The 21,614-nt window shown below is 36.1% G+C and overlaps 1 protein-coding gene across 1 annotated transcript in view; it reads left to right on the forward strand.

Moving 5' to 3' along the window:
- abca3b (ATP-binding cassette, sub-family A (ABC1), member 3b) overlaps window positions 1-21,236 on the forward strand; it is a 60,568-nt gene extending 39,332 nt beyond the window's left edge. The window contains exons 18-31 of the mRNA XM_059348295.1: window positions 2,405-2,603; window positions 3,481-3,787; window positions 4,364-4,637; window positions 5,807-6,011; window positions 7,528-7,747; window positions 9,303-9,461; window positions 11,327-11,499; window positions 11,582-11,716; window positions 12,728-12,922; window positions 13,155-13,342; window positions 13,922-14,092; window positions 15,206-15,402; window positions 16,571-16,644; window positions 17,702-21,236. Coding sequence (XP_059204278.1) covers window positions 2,405-2,603; window positions 3,481-3,787; window positions 4,364-4,637; window positions 5,807-6,011; window positions 7,528-7,747; window positions 9,303-9,461; window positions 11,327-11,499; window positions 11,582-11,716; window positions 12,728-12,922; window positions 13,155-13,342; window positions 13,922-14,092; window positions 15,206-15,402; window positions 16,571-16,644; window positions 17,702-17,833 — 2,629 coding nt within the window. The 3' untranslated portion in view covers window positions 17,834-21,236. The remainder of the gene's footprint in view (window positions 1-2,404; window positions 2,604-3,480; window positions 3,788-4,363; window positions 4,638-5,806; window positions 6,012-7,527; window positions 7,748-9,302; window positions 9,462-11,326; window positions 11,500-11,581; window positions 11,717-12,727; window positions 12,923-13,154; window positions 13,343-13,921; window positions 14,093-15,205; window positions 15,403-16,570; window positions 16,645-17,701) is intronic.
- The last annotated feature ends 378 nt before the right edge of the window (window positions 21,237-21,614 follow it).

A 21,614-nucleotide genomic window follows, 5' to 3' on the forward strand; every position in this document is an offset into this window, starting at 1 on the left:
TTTAAATCCAAACTAAGAGTTATTGAGGCCAATTCAACAATATGCACTTGTTTCTCATGATGCGTTTAAGGTCTGTGTCTTATGTAAATATGTAACTGTATTTTGTGTTTGCTGCCTCTTGGTCAGGGCTCCCTTAAAGAAAAAGAGGTTCTTAATCTCAATGGGATATTTCCTGGTTAAATAAAGGTTAAATAAAAAAAAGAGCTAAACATTTAGCCTTGGTGTAAAAAGAAGCAATTTTCATTTTAGTTTACAGGCAAACCAGCTGTATGGCAAACGTTTTCCCAGCTTCCTGCTGCTTCCCGAGCAGTTATTTCTGCTTCCCTGTAGACTCGATATGTGAATCTACGGCAACATTCAGAAGAGCTCTTTCACTGCAGGCCGCTAACTCTGCACGCTACTTCCGTTAGCATAGGGTGTAGTTCATCGTAACTGACGCTGCCAAGAATGCGTGTCTAGCAGGCCTCATTATTTACAGCGTGCTCCGGCTATAAATGGCAAACATCAAACATGACTGCAAGAAAAGCTGCTGTTTGAACATTTGGTCGTTTAGCTCCCTTCTGGTGTTCTGTATTTTGCAGCCAAGTAAAACGCCTTGATAGTTAGATAGTAACACTGCTTCTGTTAAAGCTGTTTTTAAAAAAAAAAATGTAATTCTTGATTTATTTAATCATTAATCTCGAGTGTTTCCTCAAGGTTTACTGCTTTGACCTGACAGATTTATGGCCTTTGACTTAAAGTTTCTTTAAATATTTATCAGTTACTTTTCCAAATATTTATCAGCTACGTTTTAATATGAAGCACTCACAACAGCATGAGTTAGATCCACCACACAGCACTTATTTAAAGAGATAATATGTCACTTTTAACCCTTTGGAGTTTTCGCCTAATTTGTCGGTTTTTGACTCTTTTTCATTCTGCCTCTATATTACACTTAAAAAATGTTTACCGTGCCATGTTGGTATCATTTTTTTTTAGCACAACCTATATGACATTCATTTTGACTTACTGGATCAACATTTTGAACACAAAAAACAAAATTTAAAACACACAAAAATTACAAAAAACACACAAAAATACAAAAAAAACCCCACTTAAAAAACACAACAAATTACAAGAAGACACACATAAAAACAGACAAAAAATATATAAAAACTTCACAAAAAACACAGAAAAACGCAGAAAAAACACACCAAAAATTACAAAAAAACACACCAAAAATACAAATAACACACATAAAAACACAAAAAATTACAAAAAACACAAAAATCACACAATAAACATTAAACACAAAATATTGCATTAAAAATGCTGAATGCAAACTGCAAAATTTGAAAAACCTCTGGTTTTTACCTTTGCTGGGAAAAGAGTTGATGCATTAAATCGGACATGAAAACTTCTGGAAAAGCAAAAACTTTAGAGAGAAGCTGACAGCAAGGCTCCATGCTGCTTCGTTTTTACGTCGTGCTGCGGCGCTTTTGGGGACTCCAGAGGGTTAAAGGTGACTTGCCTGTTAACTCCCAAAAGCAAATTGAGTTGAGCTTTCAACAAAACAAAAAAAATATGACTGTTGTGTTAATGCATGCAGAATAAATCAGAAGCACAAGTTGCCTCCTTAGTTAAGTTACCATATGACCAGTTGCTGTCAAGCAGTGGTATTAAGGGTTATTTTTGGCATTAAAATATATTTTTTCCCATTGTATTCCTATATAGGAATCAATGATCCCAATTTGAATACCACATAATGATATTTTCTTATCTACAACATATGATGACCAAACATATTAAACTAGATCATGATGAGGTTTTATCATAATGGATTTGTAATTTTTTTCTTTTCTCAAAATCGTATTTTCTTAGTTTGCTCCTAAATCGAAATGAAAAACTAATCGAAAAAAACACACATAAAAAACACAACAAATTACAAGAAAACACATATAAAAACGGACAAAAAAATACATAAACCTCACAAAAAAACACAAAAAACAGACCAAAAAAAAAAAAAAAAACACATATCACGAATAAAAAATCGAAATTAAAAACTGATGGAAAAACTTGTTGGAAGATGCACCGAGGCTGACAAAGGCTGAGATATCTGGCAAGATGAGCGTGTCTCATGCAGTCGGTGCTTGATAATTGAATTTTAAGGCCCAGAAATAGCTTTATTTGCAAGCAGCCCTGCGTTTCTTCACCTTACTGGGTGCTGAAAGGAAAGAAAATTGGATTTGGGTGGATGGATTGGATGTAGCTCACACAAAAGAACTGCTGTAGGTCTAGTTTTGTATTTTTGTATATAAATGCTAGGTTGGAGTCAAGTCTGAACCCACGTGATCGGCCCCAATCTCCGATCATGTGATCGGATCGGGACCTCCCTAGTAACCGCTGCTTTGGTTTGTGTGTTCAGGGTGGGAAAGTTGGTGGATTCGAGTTTGGACATCCAGGCGATCCAGCTGCCCGCCCTGCAGTACCAACATGAGAGACGCTCCCATGACTGGACCACCGATGACGCCAGCAGCATCAGCGGCATGACTGACGTCACAGACTTCACAGACAGCGGCACGCTCATCTCAGAGGACTGCTCCAACATCAAGCTGAACACCGGGGTGAGATAAAGGGAGCTAACTGCTGCTCTAACTAGTAGAGGTGGGAATCACCAGAGGCCCCACGATTTTACGATTTATTTATTTTTAAATTTGCTTGATGGTGTTTTTTTTCTTTTGTTCACATACAAAAATAAAGAAGGTACGTGTTAATTTATGCTTGAAATCAACACGAAAGAGCAGAATGATAGTAGAAAAATCTGTCTGCCTGCAGGTTCGAAATGAAATCAAGCGAGCAAGGCAGTATGGGTATACCCAGGCAATCTTTTTTTAGTAATTGTGTGTCTTTTTTAATAATTTTGTGTCTTTTTTGGTCATTTTGTTTCTTTTTTAAGTAATTTAGTTTTTTTCTTTCATTTTGTGTCTTTTTTTTGTGACATTTTGTGTCTTTTTGGTCATTTTGTGTCTTTTTTCTGTCATTTTGATTCTTTTTTGTAATTTTGTGTATTTTTTGGTCATTTTGCGTCTTTTTTTTTGGTCATTTTGTGTCTTTTTTAAGTAATTTAGTTTTTTCTGTCTTTTTTTTGTCATTTTGTGTGTTTTTTCGTAATTCTGTGTATTTCTTGTCATTTTGTGTCTATTTTTTTGTCATTTTGTGTCTTTTTAAAGTAATTTAGTCTTTTTTGGGTCATTTTGTGTCTTTTTTTTTTTGTGATTTTGTGTTTTTGAGTTTGAGACCCCTGATCTAGATTAATATGATACCAGTATATTCCTAAAAGTGAAAAGGGCGAAAAAACTGACAGCCTGCCGGCCATTGTAACACTAAATATCGATACATGGCGCCCATGAATCAATACGATATTGCCATGCAAAATATCACAATACTAAGCTATATCGATTTTTCCCCACACCTCTAATATTCATGTTCCTCTTCCATCAGGTCAGACTCTACCTGCAGCAGTTCTACGCCATGTTCCTGAAGAGGGCGCTGTATAGCTGGAGGAACTGGAAGGTGATGGTGGCTCAGTTCCTGGTCCCTCTGGTTTTCACCGTTGTGGCCTTAGTGGTGGCTCGCACCATTCCCAACCACCAGAATGCTCCTCAGCTGAGGCTGGCACTCAGCCGCTACGGCCACACCAAAGTCCCCGTGGCCCTGCCGCCCGGAGTGGGGCCCCTGGCCTCGGCCCTGGCAAACACATACAGCTCACAGCTCTCCGCCCAGCTCGGCCAGCTCATCAACGTCACAGGTAGACATCAAGGTTATAATAGATTGGGATTTTTAATTAGTTTTAGTTTTAGTTTCGTTGTGATTTTTTCTTTTTCAAATTCGGTTAGTTTTAGTTAGTTTTTAGAGTGATTTTGCTAGTTTTAGTAAGTTTTAATTATTTTGAAAATGCTTGGTTTTAGTTTAGTTTTTATTAGTTTTTTTTTTTTGTAATTATTATTATTATTTCCTTTGTCTGATCCATCTCAGCCCCAATAAGTTTATTAAGTCATAAAACCAGATAGATGAAATAGGTTTCATATCAACCAAAAAGGTTTACGTATGGAAAAAAAGTTGACAAAGACGAAAACTAAGGACATTTTCACTATAGTTTTAGTTAGTTTTAGTTAGTTCTGTAACCACACAATACAGTTTCAGTTAGTTATCATTTAAAAAAATTTTATTTCAGTTAACGAAAATGGTTTTTCACTTCTAGTTTTCGTTATTTCGCTATAATAACCTTGGTAAGCATCATTAGAAAGACAGAGACTTTGCTTCACTGCTCAGCTGAGTATTTTCTTACTTATATGCACTTTTTCTTTCTCCTGCTGCCCGTCAGACTTCACTGATTACGTCCTGAACCAGGCGGAGGAAGAAGGCGGCAGCTTTAACGAGCGCTGTGTGGTGGGCGCCGCTTTCCGTGGCAGCAGCAGCCAGTACGCAGAAGTGACGGCCTACTTCAACAACGAGGGCTACCACACACCGGCCACGGCCCTCATGATGGCGGACAACGCTCTGTTCAAGCTGCTAGCGGGGCCGAATGCTTCCATCCAGACCAGCAATTACCCCATGCCACGCAACCTGTCGGAGGTCGCCCAGAGCCAGCTGGCAGAGTGAGGCACTGCTCCTCACTAATAAAATGGATAGATTTTTACTCACAAGGACACGACTATTGTGCCTTGTTGGGGGCATAATAGGTTTTATGTTTATGTTTAGGTTTATTTGCACAGTTAGAATTACATAAAATGACAAAGATAACATATAGTGTAAAGCAGCTATTCTCAACCTTGGGGTCCCGACCCCAATTAGGGTCGCGAGATGATTTCTGGGGGTCGCCAAATCATTCTTCAGTCAGCTCTGTCTCCACTGTGTTAAAGTGGTCATGTGTTCATGTGTTTTAGTCTTTTTTGTGTCTTTTTTTGGTCATTTTGTGGTTTTTGTCGTCATTTTGTGTCTTTTTTTGGTCATTTGGTGTCTTTTTTGGTCATTTGATGTCTTTTTTGGTCATTTTGTCTCTTTTTTTGATCATTTTGTGGTCAATTTGTGTCTTACTTTGCCATTTCCCCACCTTTTTTGGTCATTTTGTGACTTTTTTGGTCATTTTGTGTTTTTTTTTTTTTGTTTTTTTTAATCATTTTGTGGTCAATTTGTGTCTTCTTTGGCCATTTTCTCCCCTTTTTTGGTCATTTTGTGTCTTTTTTTTGTCATTTTATGTCTTTTTTGGTCATTTTGTGTCTTTGTGGTCAATTTGATTCTTTTTTGGGTAATTTTGTGTATTTTTTGGAAATTCTGTGTCTTTTTGTTGATAATTTTGGGTCTTTTTTTGTTGTAATTTTGTGTCTTTTTGTAATAATTTTGTGTCTTTTTTTTTTTTTTGTAATTTCGTGTATTTTTTTTGGTAATTTTGTCTTTCTGGGTCATTTTGGGTCTTTTTTTTGTTGGTTTTTATTGTCATTTCGTGTCTTTTTTGGGTCATTTTGTGTCTTTTTCTTTGTAATTTTGATACTGCCTCCAGCGGCCCCCAGGAAATTTGAGTTTGAGACCCCTGATTTAGTGAGTTTAGAGAAAAAAGACCAGTCATTACACCAAGAAGAAAACATATCAAATCAACATTGACGATTTGAAAAGGTGGAGAGTTGTGTATTTTATTTCTGCCTCTCAGTCTTTTCCAATCTCTTCGCTGCTGTTTCTCCACCTTTCCTTGAACACCATCAACACTTTTTCACCTCCTTCTTTGTTCTCTCCTGTCCGTCTCACTCTTTTCTCTCTCCTCCACCTCTAGGGGAAAGACAGGCTTCATCATCGCCATCAACCTCATGTACGGCATGGCCTCCCTGTCCAGCACGTTCGCCCTGCTGCTGGTCACAGAGTCCTCCATCAAGTCCAAACATGTGCAGCAGGTCAGCGGTGTGTACCTGTCCAACTTCTGGTTCTCTGCTCTGCTGTGGGACCTGGTCAACTTCCTGCTGCCCTGTCTTCTCATGCTGGTCAGTATGATATCTGATTACTGGAGACTGACAAGTTAGTATTATAAACACAGTACAGTATGCTTTAGAGTTGTTCCGATTCAGATACCAGTATCGGAAATTGCTCCGATACTGCAGAAAATGCTGCATCGGAATCGGCGAGTACTGGAGTCCAGGCACCGATCCGATACCACGTCATTTATTAAACTAGCTCTTAAAATAGTGGCGCTGGGATGCAACCTGCAGCCTGCTGTTCAAGGTCTACACCATGGGTCTCAAACTCGCAGGCCAACTGCAGCCCTCGTGATGATATTTTGTGGCCCCCACCTTGATATGAAAGTTTAATGTGTTTTATATGAATGGCACTTTACTGTGCTGTGTGTGGAAGGTCCCTTCAATTACTTTTTTGGGTAATTTTGTGTCTTTTTTGGTAATTCTGTGTCTTTTTTTTGGTAATTTTGTGTCTCTTTTTGGTAATTTTTTTGTCTTTTTTTAGTAATTTTGTGTATTTTTTTTGGTAATTTTGTGTCTTTTTTGTCATTTTGTGTCTTTTTTGGTAATTTTTTGTCTTTTTTGGTAATTCTGTGTCTTTTTTGGTAATTTTGTGTCTTTTGTCATTTTGTGTCTTTTTTGGTAATTTTTTGTCTTTTTTGGTAATTCGGTGTCTTTTTTTGGTAATTTTGTGTCTTTTTTAGTAATTTTGTGTATTTTTTTTGGGTCATTTAGTGTTTTTTTTGGTCATTTAGTGTCTTTTTTTGGTAATCCGGTGTCTTTTTTGGGTCATTTTGTGTCTTTTTTGGGTCATTTTGATACTGCCTCCAGCGGCCCCCAGGTAATTTGAGTTTGAGACCCCTGGTCTACATGAATGTCAAAATTTTCGACGTTGTTCTGAGCTCCAAGTTCCGACTGTGTTAATATAACACACCATAAGGCGTTACAGTAAGAACATGTTAGACCCGCCTTCAAAATAAAAGCAAACACATGTAGCTTTCAAAATAAGATGGATGACACATGGATGTGTTAGCAGAATCCACCACATAATTTACAAGAAGACTGTCAAAATAAGATGCCTTTAATAAAACATAGAAGAACCCTTATTCTCCTTTACAATAATTCATTAAAATATGCAATGATTAAGATGGAATAGTGGCACTAGAATATGAGAGAGGCACCAAATTTAAGCTATTAGGGCAAAAATGTTCTCCTGGGGAGGATGCCTCCGGAGCCCCAGATTAATGTATTTAAATTGCTGTTGCACTAGATTAAGATTAATAAACCCGTCCTTTTTTTTACACACAAGTGAACACACCATGCAAGGACCATATACTGCTTTGTATACTGCTTGAAGCTGCTGTATTTATTCATGTATTACAATGCCTTACCACAATGATAATCATATCACAGTCATGATGTTGTATAATTTTTTTTATCGGTATCAGGAGGGAAAAGAATCGTATTGGAACATCTCTAGTATGCATACAATTCATGAAAGCCTCATGTCCCAGGTCTCATGTTTTACCCTGTTTTATGCTCCTAGGTGGTGTTTCAGGCATTCGAAATCAAGGCTTTCACAGACAACAACCACCTGGTGGATGTGCTGTTGATCCTGCTGCTGTATGGCTGGGCTGTTGTTCCTCTCATGTACCTGCTCAGCTTCCTCTTCTCCACTGCCGCTACTGCCTACACACGCCTCACCATCTTCAACGTGATCTCTGGCACGGCCACCTTTCTGACTGTCACCATCATGACCATCCCAGGTGAGAGGAGACTTCCTGCAGTGGTAGACATTTAAAGTCAATAAAATATCGTGTCATGCTCACGGGCATGTCATGGGTTTGACAAGAAAGAAGAAAAGAAAAGGTAAAAACACTTGCCAACTCCTTCATACAGTCATGGAAAAGATTATTATACCATTGTTTTCTTCAATTTTTTGGGAAATTCTGTGTCTTTTTGTTGATAATATTGGGTCTTTTTTGGTTGTAATTTTGTGTCTTTTTGTAATAATTTTGTGTCTTTTTTTAGTAATTTTGTGTATTTTTTTGGGTAATTTTGTTTTTTGGGGGCATTTTGGGTCTTTTTAATAATTTTGTGTCTTTTTTGATTTTTTCTGTCATTTTGTGTCTTTTTTAGGTCATTTTGTGATTAATTTTGTCATTTTTTCTTCAATTTCTTGTGCATTTTATTGCCTGGTACAACTAAAGGTACATTTGTTTTGACAAATATAATGATAACAACAAAAAAAGCTCATAAGAGTTTAAATTTAGGAGCTGATATCTAGACATTTTCCATGGTTTACTTGATAATAACCAAAGTCATTATCAAGAAAACCATGGAAAATGGCTAGATAACGGAGAAAACAAGGGTGGTCTAATCATTTTTTCCATGACTGTAGATTTGGATTTAGTTTTCAGCATCAGCAACATTAGAGTTGGCAATGATAACTGCTACTGAACACAACAAAATTGCATTGAAATCAGGAGAAAAATGTGGGGAAAATGCATTTTAAAAAAAGCTTTATTTATTTATTTATTTTTATTTACAGTGTATTTTTATTAACTTTTCTTATAAGCAAACATACAGAAGACAGGCCCAGACAAAACGACAAAACAACAACAACAAGCTGGGAATACCAATACAAAAATCAAAACCCAATTAAAATAATCAGTTCCAGGTAAATATGACAGGTACAATATGCAGTATAGAGTGAAATACAATGGGAGCTAAAGAAAGAAAGAAAGAAAACACATAAAAAATACAGTTTTTTATACAAATGCTCTTGTTAGTATAGCAGAAATATTTACATGAGTATAGTCAAGAAATGGTTTGATTGACTGATTGATTGTCTTTATTTCGAACATGCAAGCAATAAAAAAACAGTTTACATATAAATAGATGAATAAATAAAAAACAAAACAAAAAAGCAAAAAAAAATTGAAAAAAAGACACTTTCTGCAAGCTCGAAAGGGGGTAGGAAGAAGTAAAAAAACGTATCTAGTCCTACCCCTTAACGGGTCAGTATATACATACATATGTGAATAATCAATATAGTCACATACAAATATTATAAATAATTATGTATATACATATACTATAAACAATTTATATTATATTGTGAATACCTATACATTTCCATATTCTTTCAAAGGCATTTGTTTTAAGTGAAGGTAAGAAAGTCCAGAGGTATGTATTCCATTATTGTCCTATGCCATCCCACCAATAAGGGGTCTTATCTGAGATCCAGTAAAAAAAAAAAAAAAAGCTTTTAAAAAAAAAAAGAAAATGTTTCCTTATCACTCGTTCTTCCCTCTCCAGAGTTGAACCTGCGGGACCTCTCACACTTACTGGATAAGATATTCCTGATCTTCCCAAACTACTGCCTGGGCATGTCCTTCAGCCAGTTCTACAAGAACTACGAATTCATCTCGTTTTGCACCTCCAGTCCATTAATCACGCCAATCTGCGACGCGCTAAGTAAGTACTGGCCAGATGCAGCGTCAGAGAATAGAGAGGTTTTTGCTTTTTTCTCTAGAGGTGGTACATTGTATGCTTTTAGTTTGAAAATGATGCATTGTACTATCTAAAAATACCATTTAATTTGTCATGTATAGAAAACATAATTATAAAGATGAGTCATAACGTGGGTGGCAGTAAAACACACACATATTGTAATGACAGAGGTGGTTCGTTTGTATAGTGACAGTGATTACATGAATAATGATTTATCCTTGTAGTAATGCTTTTTTCTGGTTGTTTTTGTCAGGGTTCGTACGGATGCTTGAAATCTTTGAAAATGCTTGAATTTTAATGTTGAATTTCAAGGTTTGAAAAGTGCTTGGATTTTGGATAAAGTGCTTGTAAATGCTTGAAATTCTTACTGTATTTCTCTTGCAATCTGACTATAGATAACCACATTTTCAATGGAAAAATCTATATACACTGAACAGCCTATAGCCTATAATCTGAAATGAAGACCACTCCGCTCTGTGGGAATTTTGAGACCTAAACTATACCTATTTTTAAGAAAAAAAAGTATAGATAACCAGTAAACAACAAGCAATATTGCATGTTTTCTGTAATTAAAATAAACCTTTTCATGTGGATTATGCATCAATTTTTCACTAATTTTCATTAATATGGCTTTGAAAATGTCCTACAAATTAGTGTATTAAATAATATAATTAAATAAAAATAATATTTATAATAATAAATAATATTTTTTTATACATTATTATAAATAATACATACAAAATATTAGACAAAAAATAATAACTAAAAAAACTAAACTGTATTTCTCTTGCAATCTGACTATAGATAACCGCATTTTCAATGGAAAAATATACAAACTGAATAGCCTATAGCCTATCTGAAATGAAGAGCGCTCCGCCTGCGTCTTCTTGTTTCTGAGATGTTTCTTGTTGCTCTACCCTGTATCTTCTTACTGAAGGGAGTTTTTCTGATTCCTACTGGATGTGAGGGCTCCTGAAGTATTTGTGGGGCTTTCCTCCTAGTTTGGGTCGTGTTTAGTTCCACCAGCTGCCGGTTGATGATTTCTGTGAGCTTCCTTTTGCTCCTAGCCCTTATAGATTCCCATACCAGTATGTTTTATGAGATTAGTAAACTACTTTTAGTTGTTAAAAGTGTAATACCATTGCTGGTGGTATGGTGAAGTGAAATTACCCCTTTTAGTATCGAAGTACTCATCTAAAACATGACATTTACAACCGTTGAAAGGTACTGGAAAAGCTTGAAAATGGACCTTGAAAGTCTTTTAAAAGTGCTTGAATTTGACCACTGAAAAAGTGTACGAACCCTGAAATATGCATTTATTATGTAAAGTATTTAAGTGCCAATTTAAAAAAAACTAAACTAAATTTGAACATTCCTCAGGGTTCATACAGGTGCTTGAAACCCTTGAAAATGCTTGAATTTTAATGTTGTTTTCAAGATTTGAAAAGTGCTTGACTTTTGGATAAAGTGCTTAAAATTGTATCTGCATTTCTTTAACAACAAAATCAAGAATTTGACCACTGAAAAAGTATACGAACCCTGTTTTGTCCTTTTTTTGTGTTCGAGGGTGTATAAATAATAGAAATGATAATAATTGCAAATACATAACAATATATCAGACATTTTGTGGATGTAATGATTCATGAATATGCTGCAAAAACAGCATTAAATAAAAATGTATTATATAAATACTGATCAAAGAACAGATTGATTTAAAACTTTATTTTCACCCCAGATTTATGATGTATTATAAACAGAGTTGTTGTTATTATTATTATTATTTCTGCTCTCATTTGACTTGACATAACTCAATGTTTTCTTGCTTTTAGACATCACGTACCAGCTGAACTACTTCTCCATGTCGGAGCCTGGTATAGGACGCTACCTCGTGGCCTTTTCAGTTCAGGGTTTAGTCTTCATCGTTCTGCTGTTCGTCATCGAGCTGCAGTGTGTTCGCACTCTCCGGAGACTTCTCACCTCGCTGGGCAGAAGGCGTAAACAGGTAAATTCCCGCTTCAAGATCTGATTCAACTTTAATGGAAACACGGCTTTGATTTGTGTTCATTACTCTCTTTGTCCGTTAGTTACCTCTAATAGAGGACGCAGCTCTCCAACCAGAGGACAGGGACGTGGCTGATGAGAGGAAGCGGGTCCTGGAGTGTCAGCCCGTGGTAGAGTCGATGGTGGGCAGCCCCCTCATACTGCAGGAGCTAAGCAAGGTGTGTTACACAGGTGTCCTTCCATCGTGTGAATGAGACAGACTGCCTCAGTGTTAAAATATGTGCGACTCCAAAGGTGTGTGTCTCTGTGACATATGATGGCTGTTATCTTTCAGGGTTCATATGGATGCTTGAAATCCTTGAAAATGTTGTATTTTCAAGGTTTAAAAAGTGTTTGGATTTTAGATAAAATTATTGAAAATGCTTGAAATTCTTACTGTATTTCTTGTGCAATCTGACTACAGGCCCTAGATCAGGGGTGGGCAACCTTTACTAACTAAAGAGCCACTGTTGGCAAAAAAAAATCGCAGAATGGAGCCGCAAACCTTATATTGAGCCTAAAATGAAAATTAAACAGCAATTTTTAATTAAGTCTAAATTAGCCAACCAACATTATTAATAGTCATATTGAGCATTTATTAATATGATTTTGAAAACTAGTCTATCTCGGGGAACTCAAATCTAAACTCAAAAGTTGGCAAAACTTAAAGGTTAAAGCGCCGGGCCGGAGACTTTCGTAAGCTATGAATCACATTTTAGTTTTGACTTAAATGTCCAAACTTTTTTAATATGCTGTAAAAAGGCTATACAATTTTACAATTGAAGAATACAAATAGTTTTTGGTCTACACCATTGATAAATGAAAATTTTAATGTAAAAAAATATATGTCATTTTTTTGTCCCTGCAAGCGGCCTAAAGAGCCACATGAGGCTCTGGAGCCACAGGTTGGCCACCCCTGCCCTAGATAATCACATGTTCAATGAAAAAAATAATAAATTGAATATTGAGATTAGCAAACTGCACTTTTGGTTGTTAAAAGCGTAAAATGGTCGCTGTTGGTATGGTTGAGTGAAATTACCCCTTTTAGCATGTAAGTACTCATCTAAAATGTGCAGCTTACAACCGTTGTGAGGTCCTGGAAAAGCTTGAAAATGGACCTTGAAAGTCCTTGAAAAGTGCTTGAATTTGACCACTGAAAAAGTGTATGAACCCTGATCTTTGTTTCTCAGGTGTACAGCAGCGGGCAGACTCTTCTGGCTGTGGACAGGCTGTCTCTAGCTGTAGGGAAAGGGGAGTGTTTTGGCCTTCTGGGCTTCAATGGAGCAGGAAAGACCACAACGTTTAAGATGCTGACAGGAGATGAGAGTGTCACTTCAGGGGACGCCTACATCGACGGATACAGCATCTTGAGGGACATTAAAAAGGTAAGATTTTTAAAACCTCTGTGTACCAAGTGCAACTTAGAAAGGGGGACGTATTTCCATAACTTTGGGGAATGTAAATGTTTCTGTGTTTTGTATTGTTAATGTGTTTAAAAACAATAAAGTGTGTTTAAAAAAAAAAAAAAGACATTTCTATGAATGCAGAGATAAAATGATGCCACACTGCTTTCAAAAGGCCACGGTTTGAAAACAGACGTTTGTCTCTGGACTGCAGGTGCAGCAGCGCATCGGTTACTGCCCTCAGTTTGATGCTGTGTTGGACCACATGACAGGAAGAGAAACTCTGTGTATGTATGCGCGGCTCAGAGGAATACCGGAGAGGTACGTGTCTGGCTGCGTGGAGAACGTCCTGAGGTCGCTGCTGCTGGAGCCGCATGCTGATAAACTGGTCCGCAGCTACAGGTAGGCACACGCTTTTTTTAACTGTAACACCCAGGATGATCTCATGTTCCAAATTTCAACCCTAGAGAATATTGGAGGATATTATATGCTGCCAGAATGTGTAAAAAAAACATACGGACCCGGGGGAGGGGCTCAATATTTTGAGAAAAAAAGTTCACGAGATTAAGGTGTCAAATCTACGAGAAAAAATGCGCAGATTTATGAGATTTAAAGTGTTGAATCTGCGAGAAAAAAAGTTGTTTTTCCCCCCCACTTTTTTCTCGTAAATCTGCGTCTTTTTTCGAGCAGATTTGCCACTTTAAATCTCTTAAATCTGCAAAAAAATTTCTTGTAGATTTGGCACTTTAATCTATTAAATTTTCAACTCCCCCCGTTTGTATTTTTATTTTTATTCATATTTTACCTTAATATGCCGTGATAATCAAGTTCCCCTCGTACAAGTCCATGTGGTCCTACGACCTCACAGAGAGACATGGGGACCCCATTTTAATATCCACTGAAGTTACCAAATATAGTTATTCGCCCGATAAAGGGTTAATAAATAAAAAGTAAAAAATCTGTCACTATCAACATACACAGTGGCGGGAACAAGCGGAAGCTGAGTGCAGGCATGGCTCTGATCGGTGGGCCTCCGGTCATCTTCCTGGACGAGCCTTCGACCGGGATGGACCCCGTCGCCCGGAGGCTGCTGTGGGACGCTGTGACGCGCACACGGGAGTCTGGAAAGGCTATAATCATCACTTCTCATAGGTGAGCTTCATGTGTTACATTGGGTATCTGCAGTGGGACATTTACTCAATTACTGTACAGCTACATCTAAAAAAATTAGAATATCATGAAAAAATTAAATATTTTTTTATTTGCAATATCACTAATGCCAAAAATATAAGGTGTATATCATTTATGTATATTATGTATGTATATGTCTTATTTTTTTATTCTTTTATTCTGTTTTTTTTTAAATCTCTTTTTGTAAACTTTGTTAATTCCTTGACCCAGAAAATGTATATTAAATCTATTAACGACCTTCTAAGTGGCTTGGAAGATATATTGGTTCTCATAGATTTTATATGGCAGCCATCTTGGATGCCCCATCTTGATGAAGTGGCTCCCATCAAAAACTGAAACTTATAGTGATGGAGAGCATGTGGAAGAAATTTGGTGCTTTTTTTCCAGCGTGTCCCCATTCTTCTCAAATCTGGTCCCAAGCCGCCTGACTATTATCTTAATATGATATACAATATTTTTTTTTACTTTTACTGGCCATTTCTTGCATAAATTCATTTAATTTGTATACTAGGTATGCTTTGCAACCAGTACTTATTATTTGAAATGTTGGACTTTTAATTGTAATTGTAATTGAGTATTTTTACAGCTTGGTACCAAGGTTATAATTGTTTTGGATTTTTCATTAGTTTTAGTTTTAATTTTGTTGTGATTTTTTTGTTTTCAAATTCAGTTAGTTTTAATTGGTTTTTAGAGTGAATTTGCTAGTTTTAATTAGTTTTTATTTTTGGAAAATGCTTAGTTTTAGTTTTTTGTAATGGGGTATTTGTTAGGTGACAGATTTAAAAAATAAAAAAAAGTCACAATAAATGTTGACTTTATTTCCTTTGTCTGATCCATCTCAGCCCCAATAAGTCATAAAACCAGATAGATTAAATAGATTTCATATCAACCAAAAAGGTTTACGTATGAAAATAGTTGACAAAGACGCAAACAAACATTTTCACGATAATTTTAGTTAGTTTTGTAACCACACAATACAGTTTCAGTTAGTTATCGTTTGTTTTTTTTAAATTGTGTTATACAAATAAACTTGCCTTGCCTCTTACCTGTTCCCCTGATCTGTTCCCTCACCAGTATGGAGGAGTGTGAGGCTCTGTGTACCAGGCTGGCGGTGATGGTCAACGGCCAGTTCAAGTGCCTCGGGAGTCCCCAACACCTAAAAAGCAAGTTCGGCAGTGGCTACACCCTGCTGGCTAAAGTCCACATAGAGGCAGAGCTGGAGGACAGCGACCTGCAGCTTTTTAAAGACTTCATCGAAAGCACCTTCCCAGGTCAGAGGCCTACAGTTAAAGTGACAGTTCAGACTTTTGAAGTGGGCTTTATGAGGTACTTATAGTACTTATAGTCAGTGTATTACTTCAAGTAGATAGCGGCTGGCACGCCCCTAGTTTGGAGGAGCAGGTTGGATAAAACGGCTTCAGTGTCAAGCCGAAAAGGGCTGTCTGACAAAGAAAATATAGTAAATAAATGTGCACTTAAATTGATATTGATTTATTTGGGTGGGACCTTAGACCAGTAGTTCTCAACCTTTTTGAGTCGCGACCCCCAATTTAACATCCATGTTGTCCGCGACCCCCGCTCACTGAACAGAATCTCACACGCACAGTTCAGATCACCCAAAATAGAAACAAATGACCAAAAAAAGACACAAATTGACCAAAAAAGACACAAAATGACCCCAAAAAGAAACAAAATTACCAAAAAAGACACAAAATGACAAAAAAGGAAACAAAATGACCAAAAAAGACACAAATTGACCACAAAATGATCAAAAAAGACACAAAATGACAAAAAAAGACACAATTGACCACAAAATGGTCAAAAAAAGACACAAAATGACAAAAAAAAGACACAAAATGACCAAAAAAAGACACAAAATAAGTAAAAAAAAAAACACAAAATGACAAAAAAAAAGACATTAAGTGACCAAAAAGACTAAAAAGACACAGTGGAGACAGAGCTGACTTCCAAAATGGTTTGGCAACCCCCAGAAATCATCTCGCGACCCCAATTGGGGTCCCGACCCCAAGGTTGAGAATAACTGCCTTAGACAACCCTGCTTAAAAGAACTATCCCTTTAACGTTTACATGTGATAACTATAGAGATTACTAAAACTATAAAAGATTTAATACAAATTGAAGTAAATAAGAGTGTGTTTACTACTACAGTAAAATTACCAGGGCCATAACTGTAATTATGTTTTAACAACAGAACAAAATGTATTACTGAAGCTGCATTTTCAGCCATTCTTTTACATTTGAATGGGCAGACAGCCTTGTTTTTTTTATTCTTCATTGTCTCTCTTTGTCCCTCTCTCACTGTCTCCCTCCCTCTTTCTCTCTACACTGTCTCTTTATATTCTTTTCAACTGTTGACACTGTTTTGATGTTAAATGAATCTGAAAGAAAGCAAAGGTAACCCATTTTCTCTCACCACAGGAAGTCACTTGAAGGATGAGCACCAGGGAATGGTGCACTATCATTTGACTGACAAAACACTGACCTGGGCACAGGTACGGATCCATACAGAGCACTCTCTCTGCATTAGTGCAGTGTTAGGGCTCCCTCTAGTGGACAGAACGGCACACAGAAACACTTAACCCTTAATAGGACACTCATTGAAATACTTGCAAATTCCAAATTTCAACCCTAGAGAATATTGGAGGATATTATACAGCCAGAATGTAGACTGTGAAATGTGTAAAAACAAACCAAAAAAACCCATATGGACCCGGGGGAGGGGGATAATATTGAGAAAAAAGTTTACGAGATTAAAGTGGCAAATCTACAAGAAAAAAATGCACAGATTTATGAGAAAGTGGTGAATCTGCGAGATAAAAGTTGCTTTTTTCCCCACTTTTTTATCGTGAATCTGCGACTTTTTTTGCGCAGATTTGCCACTTTAAATCTCTTAAATCTGCAACTTTTTTTCTTGTAGATTTGCCATTTTAATCTAGTAAATTTGCACCTTTTTTCCTCGAAATATATCTCAAAATATACCTTTTCTGTGTGAATTGTATATTTTTTTCCCCCGATATGATTCAGCAGAGTTACTCAGAAGGTTTCTTTCATAAACAAATAACTTTATTAAAAAAAAAATGTAATACTATTACACATTATTGTGCATTAAACATACAATATACATACATTGTTTAAATAAAAAATTAATAAAAAATAAAATAAATAGCCAGCCCCATTTCTGAATCACCCCAGACATTATTTTCTTCAATATATATTGTGTAAAAAAGTTTTCACATCGAACAACATATATACCAATATTAATAAATACAGATATGCCTTTGATTAGGATTTAGTATATAGTCATATTTACGCCAAACAACACTGACAATTGACTTTTGAAAAAAGAAACGTGAATGTTAAAAAGATGTAAGTAGCTGTGTGTGCACGGGGGCAGAAATAAAGAGTTTTTATTTGTATTTTCAATGTTCAAAACAAGTTGCAGACTGTTACTTTTTATCTTTGCACCGAGTTGTTGTTTAACACCAGAGATGCATTAAAAATTCACACTTTTCCACGTTTTCTCCCTCCCTATTCTCTGCTCCCGGCTAGGTGTTTGGCACTTTGGAGGCAGCCAAAGAGAAATACCAGATTGAGGACTACTGCGTGAGCCAGATATCACTGGAGCAGGTGTTTCTCAGCTTTGCCCAGTTTCAGCACTGCATAGAGAGTGGGAGGAAGTAACTGGAGCGAGAAATCCGTCCAATCCATTGTCCATTTTCCACAGAGGTGTGTGTGTGTGTGTGTGTGTGTGTGTGTGTTACACAGCAGGTGTGTACACAGGCTGGAGCGGCTTTATCTCCAGCTCCATTTTTACCTTGAACATCAACACACACACACACTCTGAGCCAGTCGCATCAACTACAGCATTTCTACTACTGTATCTTTGTCTTTGTTGGGTCCATCATGCCGTTGTTGTTATTGTTGTTGTTGTGTGATGAGGAAGTGGGAGGATTTGGATTCTGACGTGGCAGGGATGATGATTATACCAAGTAATGAACTCTGAGTACTGCACCTTTTTAGTGAGCTCAAAGACAATGACAACACTCATTAGATACTACTCACTACTGTGTGTGACGGGGTTTCTTTGTGTGTGTGTGTGTGTGCATTTATGCGTGTACAGCTCGTCTTTTTTTTGTTGTTATTTATGATTTGGTTTTCTTACTTGATTATGTTTCCAATAATTTGTGCTTTTTTTTCTGTGATCATCACAAGAGAATGAACCACTCCATTTGATACGTGTATGAAATCGTTGCACACCTTTGCGCCTTATCTAATTAATGAGGGTTCTTGTTTCTTTATATTGCCCTAAACAAAATGCCTGGTTATCCTTAATAAGAGCGTCTTAATGTCGTTGCCAGATGTAAATAATGTGATGTGTTCATGGTACTAAAAAAAAACCACTTACTCATTCAGGCCAGAGCAGAACATTTACTCATTTAAAGACTGTTTTGGGCACATTAATGAATGCATGTATACAATAAGATTTACAGAGTGCATGATACTGGAAGAGCAAAGAGCTGCTAGCGATCACAAGAAGACCGTCCTTAACGAGGAAGTATCCTCCGAGTGCTTTTAGCCCAGTCTGGGAACATTTAACACGCCTCCATTGTCCAGGCATTGTGAACCGTTGTTTCTGTTTTCCTGCCAAACAAGTTCCAGCAACAGTGTGTTACCATGTGGATACACGGACATTACAGTTTACATGGAAGCTATTTAGAAAGAAATCATGGTGTGATGCAGGAGATTATTTTCAAAATGTTGCAGTGAAATGTATGGAAGCCCGGAGAGGCAAGTGAGAAAAACTATTCTGGTGATCCATTTTCTAAGTCTGATTATTTTCTATCTTGTGTTTATGACTTAAGAACAGATGAAAGGATAATATTTTTAATTCCTTTAAAAAAAATCTGTGAAAATGGGTGAAAAACTAAAGTTTTTCAGGTGATTTTTTTTGTTTTTTTTGTTGTAATGCTCGTTTCAGCCACAAGAGGCTGAAGTGTATTACGAGCATTAGTTCTAAATAGGACTAAAAGCATTCATGTTTTATTAAAGGTGAGTCATGAGAAATATTTAAAAAAAACTCAACCAGAAAAATAACTAACCTTCCAAAACAATTTTGGTTTCACAGAAGAAAAAAAAGTTTTTAACTTAGAAAGATTTTTTTTCATGTCTTCTCAAGTCATAAACACATAAGAAAAATAAATTTAGGTCAAACTTATCAAAACCTCATCACCAGAATTTTTTCCCCTACTTGGCCTCTCGAGGCTTCCGTAACAAGCGGTATGTCATGACGTCAAATCAAGTCGTATCAAACTGCATGTGATTGATTTGAGCCCAAAAACAGCAAGACTGCAATGAACTTAGAGGTGTTTTTGTATTTTTTTGTTGTTGTTTTCATTTTTCTTGCAGCTATGCATTTCACATAGTACACCTATGTTTGTATGTGTGTGTGTGTGTGTGTGTGTTCTTGTACTTCCTACATAGTGAGGACCAGAACACGTTTTTAACCAACAGAGTGAGGACATTTTTGCAAAGTGAGGACATTTCGGCCGGTCCTCACTTCTTTAAAGGCTTTTTTGAGATTTCAGACTTTGTTTTAAGGGTTAAAGGTTACATGATAATGATAATTAACTGAAACTGTATTGTGTGGTTACAAAACTAACTAAAATTATAGTGAAAATGTCTTTTGTTTTCATCTTTGTCAACTTTTTTCATACATAATGAAGATGGATCAGACAAAGGAAATAAAGGCAAAATTTACTGTGACGTCTTTTAATCCCCCACCCAACAAATACCCCATTACAAAAAACTACAACTAATAAAAACTAAACTAAAACTAAAGCATTTCAAAAAATAAATACTTTTCTAAAACTAGCAAACTCACTTTAAAAACGAATTAAATATAACTGAATTTGAAAACAAAAATTCAGAACGAAATTAAAACTAAAACTAATGAAAATCCAAAACTATTATAACCTTGCTAGGGAATTCACTGTTCCAATGAGGGTCCTCACAAAGATAGAAGTACAAGAATGTGTGTGTGAATGTGTATGTGTGTGTGTGAGAGGTACAGAGAGCATGGCAACACATGATTCCTGATTTCATCCAGACTGTGTGAAAACAGTGCTTTGGTAGCCCTCGAATATATCAAAAACCAAGAGATTGTTATTGCGCAGTGGACAAACTTCTGTTTCATCCTTAATGTTGCGCTGCTCCTTCAGGGAACGACAGGAAATGCAATAAGAAGGCCCAACAGTGGTAAAGATAGTACAAACTTTACTACGTACAAATAGATGCCTTGTTCTGATAAAGGAAGAATGATCAGCGCAATGTTTGTCCTCTCATTTGGATGTGCTACTGATTTTAGACTGTACCCTATTTATCACTCTCTCAAAGCCTTGTTTGTACACTAAATAAGTTGTAAAAAGATTTCTGTATTCTGTAAGAATATTTCAAATGCTATTTGAACTTTAAAACAAATAATTCCCACACATATTGATGAGAAATAGATTCTCAGTTTCCCGTTTATCAGTCATGTTAGAAATTAATATTATAATCTGGGATGAATCACAAATCAGTCCGAGTGTACAGATGACATGCCTCCTCTCGAGAAAAAAAAAGCACTCTGACTTCACAGAAGTGACATGAATGTATTTACACGAAAGTACTCAAACTTTATGAACAGCTTCGTATGATTTCCAGCAATTTCTTTTTGTCACCAGATGCGTGTGTGAGAAGTAGAGACTGACATTCCAGAAAGACACAGATATGTGGCTTATTGCTCTTTTTAAAGGCTTTAACCTCCTAACTTTGACTTTTGTTACATTTGTTCGTGTATTTGCACAATTGTTTTTTCTCATTACATGTATGACTTGAATCAACTGCAATGTTAAATACATAGTTGAGGAGAAATGGGAAGGTTTGCACTGCTGAAGGATTGAGTTATGCTGAAATACAGTGTATCATATTTGAAAAGGGAATTTACATCATTGTAATTGTGTACTGTACTGTACCATGAAACTGACCTTGTCAACTGTATATGTATCGCTATTCTTTTTAAATTAAATAATGCTCTATGCAAATGGTAGCAATTACCAGTGCCGGGTCTTTTTTTTTCCAGCAAGTGACTTTTTTTTTTTTTTTTCAAAACTTCATTTATTGATATCATACAGTCATAAAACTCCATCCCTCCCTCTCATAACCAACAGTAATCTCGGAGGAAAACAAATACCTGAGCTAATAAAAAATAAAAAATAAACAAAAGAAATGTATTAATCAATTAATAATAATAATAATAATAAATTCATTAAATTAAATCATATTAATAAATAAATAAAATAAAAATATATATAAAAAATGGGGAGGAAATAAATAATAAAACAATAATTCACAATCATAATAATAATGAAAGTATACATAATTAAAATGAATTAATTAAATAACAACAATAATAATAATGAAATAA

The sequence above is a fragment of the Centropristis striata genome, chromosome 13, assembly GCF_030273125.1.
Source record: "Centropristis striata isolate RG_2023a ecotype Rhode Island chromosome 13, C.striata_1.0, whole genome shotgun sequence".
NCBI lineage: Eukaryota > Metazoa > Chordata > Actinopteri > Perciformes > Serranidae > Centropristis > Centropristis striata.